The sequence below is a fragment of the Arachis stenosperma genome, chromosome 7 (assembly GCF_014773155.1).
Source record: "Arachis stenosperma cultivar V10309 chromosome 7, arast.V10309.gnm1.PFL2, whole genome shotgun sequence".
Taxonomy (NCBI): domain Eukaryota; kingdom Viridiplantae; phylum Streptophyta; class Magnoliopsida; order Fabales; family Fabaceae; genus Arachis; species Arachis stenosperma.
Genome location: NC_080383.1, coordinates 14,413,900 through 14,419,955, shown reverse-complemented (window position 1 = coordinate 14,419,955; position 6,056 = coordinate 14,413,900). Strand labels below are relative to the sequence as shown.

The following is a 6,056-nucleotide window of genomic DNA, read 5'->3' as shown; positions in this document are numbered from 1 at the left end:
TAATTCATATGTTTAGCTTTTTTTATTATTATTTTTTATTATCTTATTTTATGTATTTATTCTCATAAATCTTGCTAAATTAAATAAAGTACTGTATATCTTCTTTTTATTCTTCTTTTATATACACATAAAATTTATTAAATTATTTCTCTTCCATCTAATTATTTTGTTTCTCTTCTATTTATATTTCTTTCCTTCAATATTTTATTGGTTCTTATTTTTCTAAATTTTATTTTAATTTATGTATTTGTTCTTACTATACCCAATTTTTTTTATTTATGTGTAATATACATTCTTATATATGTTATAGAAATATGATTTGATTTCATTAACTTACCAAATTTTTTTGAAAAATCTAAAGCTAAAGCACAAAAATATATTTATAGATATTTTACTTTAATTTTTTAACAAAAAATATATTTTTTTTGGTCATATTAGTTGGAATTCAAAGTTAAATATGAATATTAATGTTTGAAATAGAATAAATATATTTTAAATTTTTTGCATCTAAAAATAATATTCTATCAATGTTAAAATTATTTAGATGGATAAGTAATAGTAAATATAGAATTATTTAGGATGGATAGAACTAAGTACATCTTTTTATTAAAAATACAACTTTAAAAATATTATATTCAATTCTCAATAGTCAACCTCTCATTGAACCATTGTATTTTCAAAAGATTTTTGAAAAAATGAAATAGTTTTAGGTGTATAAATTTTGTAAAAATTTAATTAATTTAAGATATTTATTATCGTTGATTAAAAATGTAAATTGAAATGACAATTTAATATTTCTATACTCTTAAAATATTATTTATTTATTTTCATGCATTCTTTATCATCCAATGATCACATTAATATAATTTAATTCAATAAAATTATTTATTATCATTTGATTGAATAAAATTTTTATTTCAGCTGAAAATTTTAAGATTTCTTAACCTCAAGATCATCCATATTAAATCATTAAAAATATAACTAAGAGCGCGGAAACGTCTCTTCATTCGAGAGTATGATTGAGATCAGAGAGCTTGGCTCTTGTGGTTCTTTGATCTTCGTCAACCAAAACCTTCTGTATTTTTTATAGGGCTGAATCACAATTTTACTGTGGGAAAAGAGCTATAAAGGCGAGTTTGATGTGTTGGAGACCAAAATTCTAAAGTCATTATTTATATTTGAGTGTGACACTCATTAAACTCTAAAACTCAAATAAAATAGTATCTATGATTTTAATCTCATTTATCCAAATCAAAAGTAATAATGACTTATTTAATTTAACATTTATGACAATAAATGAGATCACCGTTATATAAGTCATTTAATGTGAAATTACTTAATTTACGATTATAATTAATATATGTATTATCCATAAATATATTAAGAAATAATAATTTTCTAACAATCTTCTACTTGAGTTATAAATATATATTTTCCTGAGATAACCTCTTATAAATTTTACGCGTAAATCTGAATGTTATTTCTCTTATTACTTTAATAATCTGGTCTATCTCATATATTAGTTATGAAATTACCGAAACTTTTATCACATTAGTGTCACAACAAACTACGATGATCCCATACTAAAATACTCAACCACATAGATCAAATTTGAATGAGAAAATTCAGAAATTACATGCAAAAATGATCTCATGCATGTCTATTTTAAACTTGAATAAAAATTCTATTTTATTCGGTGACAGACTCAGATGAAACTGCAACAGCAATATCCGGGCATAGCGAAAGTGACTAAGTGATGAGTTTGTAGAAGAAGAAGAGAAGAACTTAACAGACTCACAATGAGAGAGAGAAAGAGAGAGAGAGAGGGGGAAATTTACCTAGAGGAAAGAAACTCGACAGGAGAATGGTGGCGACGGGCTCAACAACGACGGTAACGAGATGAGCAGCGATGATGACATAAGCTGCGAACAATGATGGACCCAAAAAAATTTAGTAATGGGGACAAAAAATATAATAAAATTTAGATATAGATATTTTTTTGCTTCTCACGATATTCAACAAGTTAAGGACTAATTCGTCATGAATTTGAATTCCATTTAAGAATCTACAATTGGCCGGCAACGAGTTGTTATACATATGAGACAGAATTCGAACCTTCAATACTTATTTAAGCGGACGACTAAGTTGATCACTTGATCAATCTAAATTGGTTTAGATATATTCAAAATTTAAAATTAGAACTATCTAATACATATTAATAAGAACTAGAAATATACACACAATCATTATTATAATATTTAAAATAATAAAAATATAATTTCATATACATAGTATAATATTAAAAATAACAAAAAAATATTTATAAGGACTTTTTTTATTTTTAACATGATTAAATATTATTTTTTTATATATATTTTTAAACAATTATTTTACTTATTTGTCAAATCTACTTATTATAATTTGTATAGTATAAATAAATTTTTTAACTAAACTAATTACAGTACATAGATAATATATTTTTTTATCTTAAACAATTTTTAAAAAATCACTAATAATTTAAGTTGTATTTAATTAGAAAACTAAGTTTTAATTTAATTATTAATTAATTAACTAATATAATATAATTAATTATCACTAATTTTTGAGTGTATTTATTTTTTTTTTTACTAAATCAAATTTAACAATGTAATTATTATTATGTGTTAAGTTTAACAAAATATTTTTTAACATAAAATACAAAATAACTATTTATATTTTATTTTGAGACAAATGTAATATAATAAGTGGTATATATGTATATAAGTATTACTTTTTTTAAAAAAAATTTGTGGGGGCAAATGCCCCCTCTATATTAAACGTGGGTCTGTCTTTGGCTGTGAATAAAGATTGGAGTTGTGAATAGGTAAGCGCCTAAGCGGCGATGGACTCAGCAATAACATGACAGGAGCTGTGCGTTTTTTTTTTTTTTTTTTGTGAAGAAGTCGAGAAGAAGAAGATTTTAGGTGAGGATGATTGGGTTTATCTTGTATGGCTATAAAGTATAGACCGAAGTTATAAATCATGTGTGATGTGAGGCAAATTCTAATTTCTAAAAAGTGTTTATATGTATATATTTGGGGCGGGTACACTCTAAACCCGTCCATACCCTGTCTTGAAAAAAATCTGCCCCGACTCGGATCAAGTTATTACCCTTTTCATCCGGGTATGCACGGGTCGGGTACCTGCGTATTCGAAAACTCCTGCCAAGTCTAACCACGTATTGATACTCTATTTATTAAGGATTTATCGCTAGTCAATGGATTGCTATATACACAAAGCGAGATTCTAACTTCTAATAGTTGTTTAAGCGGACGAGTGAGATGATCACTTAACAAACTCAAATTGATTAAGACAAATACTAATTATTTTTAATATTTTAATATTAAAAATTTTGAGAATTTAATTTTAATTATAATTTTATAAAATATTTATAATAATAATAATTACTATATATATATTATTTAATTTTTTAATAAAATTTTTAATATAATTTTATATATTATCTGTACAAAATACAGGAACGTACACTAGTATTTATAAAATTCGCTTTTTAGTTTCTAGTTTCAGTTCTACTCATAGTTAGCAGAACCGGACCGGACCGGCCGGTTCGACCGGAAAACCGGTGAACCGGACCTAGTACCGGTCCGGTTTGATATTTGGACCGTACAAAGTATAAAATCGGAACGAACCGGTCAAATTCGGAGTAAACCGATAAGAATCGGTCAAACTCAGTAAGACCGGTCTGACCGAACCGTTTGAAAGGCAAATTATCCAAAATGTGTGATATGGGGTTCGAACCCCTATCTGCTGGAAGATCAAAACCTTTTCTTACTGCTGAACTGTGTTGATTTTCATTAATATATGCGCAAATTATAATATATATAGATATCTTTCATCAAATAGTTTACTTTTATTTATTTTATTTTAATTTTAGTTATAAACTCACTCATTTTTAAATTAATTATATTTTTATTTAAAAATAATTATAAACTCACTTATTTTTTCTTTTCATAATTATATAATATATTAATATTATTTTTAATGAATACATATAGCAATTTTTTATTTTACTTATATTCAATTAATTTTAATTTTAAAGTCACTCATTTTTAAATCAATTATATTTTATTTACCATAATTTATTTTTTCTTTTTATGATTATATGATATCTACTAATATTATTTTTTTAATAAATAATTGTAGCATATAATAATAGGTAAAGACTCACATGCAGTTATCTTCATATGAAGTTAATAATTGAAAATCGTTAAATGATATTTAGTTAAACTTGTCAAATAATCTAACTGTTTTTAAATATCAACTTCACATGAAAATTAACTGTATGTAAGTTTTTATTTATAATAATACAATAATACAATAAATATAAATTAATTAATAAAGTATTAAAATTTGAAAATAATTATTATTTTTATAAAAACAAAATAAAAGTACTTATAATAAAGAAAAAATAATTAAATTTTACATAATTACTTAATTATACCGGGTTAACCGGTTCGATCAGTGACCCACCGGTTGAATCAGTAACCCAATGACCCAATAACTTCACCGGTTTGATTACCGGTTCGGTTCTGACAACTATGGTTCTACTGCTGTGTGTGTTTTTTGTTTTTTTGTTTTTTTTTCCTAGTAAGTCTTCGCATTCAGGCCTTGTCGACACACTCCACAGTACTTAGTGGAATTTGAGTAGGAGAGGAGGAAGTTAGGCAGAGTCGAATTGCTCATTATCCTTACTTAAACAGCTAAACCACGACACAAGCCTCGGCATTTTCTAAAATCCCTAAAAAAAGCTCCCTTTTCCCCCTTTTCTCGAATGGCGTCATCACGGCCTCCTCCGTCGAAATCGGCTGACCTGGACCTCACGATCGTCTCAGCCAAGCACCTCAAAAACGTGAACTGGAAGAACGGCGTTCTCAAACCCTACGTCGTGTTCTGGGTCGACCCTGATCGCCGATTGGCCACTAAATCCGACGATTCCGGCTCCACAAAACCCATCTGGAACGAGCGCTTCACCCTCCCTCTTCCGCCCTCCTACCCACCCCTCCACGACACTTTCCTCACCCTCGAAGTATTCCACTCTCGCCCTTCTGATACCCCTAACCCCCTTGTAGGTTCCCTCAAAATCCCCCTCAAAGACATTGACGAAACCTCCGACCCCACCCGCATCCGCAAATTCACCCTCTCAAGACCCTCCGGCCGCCCCCAGGGCAAGATCCACCTCAAATTGGGACTCCTCGGCCGAACTCCTCTACCGCCGCCGCCGCCATCGCAGACAATTCCTGACTACCCAAACCCTAACCCTAATAACAGCAATTCTCCGATGTTCTGTTACGTACCTAACCCAGCTGCGCGTGACTACAGAGGATTCTCGCCTTCACCTTCTCCTTCTTCTCCTCCTTACACTGCGTACGGTTCTGCCTCTTACGGTAGTTCTTACAGTGATTTGTACTCTGGGTACTACCCGGGTTACTCCGGTGCGGTTCCGCCGTATCCTTCGAGGCCGTTTATTGATCGGCCCGTGGGCTATGCTGGGCCTAGTGGGCCTTCTGCCCCGCTTGATTACTCTTCCTCTTACGAGCATAAGCCCAAGGGGGGTGGTGGTGGTGTTGGGAAGATGGGCCTTGGTGCTGGGGTTGCGGTGGGTGCTGTTGCTGGAGCGTTGGGTGGGCTTGCTTTGGAAGAAGGTATGAAGTATGAGGAGGACAAGATTGCTGAGAGGGTTGAGAGTTCAAGCATGGCTACAAGGGACGATTATGATTACCGAGGAGATTATTGATGTTTTTCAGGTACTCAAGAAAAACAAAAAAAGGTTTCAAATTTGATGGATAATTAACTTTATTATCCCAGATTCTCAGCATATTTATGTGTATCTGTATATATATGTGTGATCTCGGAGTTGGAATTTGAAATGCACCTATGATTTATTGTGATACTTTTCTAATGTTTTATGTGGTGCTTCGTTATCGTTACTATATGATGATGATGATGATGATGATGATGATGATGATGATAATAATAATAATAATACTAATATATGA

The 6,056-nt window shown here is 30.2% G+C and overlaps 1 protein-coding gene across 1 annotated transcript; it reads left to right on the top strand.

Annotated features, from left to right (window-relative positions):
* The first annotated feature begins 4,831 nt into the window (after nucleotides 1-4,831).
* LOC130939446 (protein SRC2 homolog) lies at nucleotides 4,832-5,794 on the top strand. The gene has a single exon (XM_057867550.1). It carries the CDS (start codon nucleotides 4,832-4,834, stop codon nucleotides 5,792-5,794), a length of 963 nt encoding a protein of 320 aa, XP_057723533.1.
* The last annotated feature ends 262 nt before the right edge of the window (nucleotides 5,795-6,056 follow it).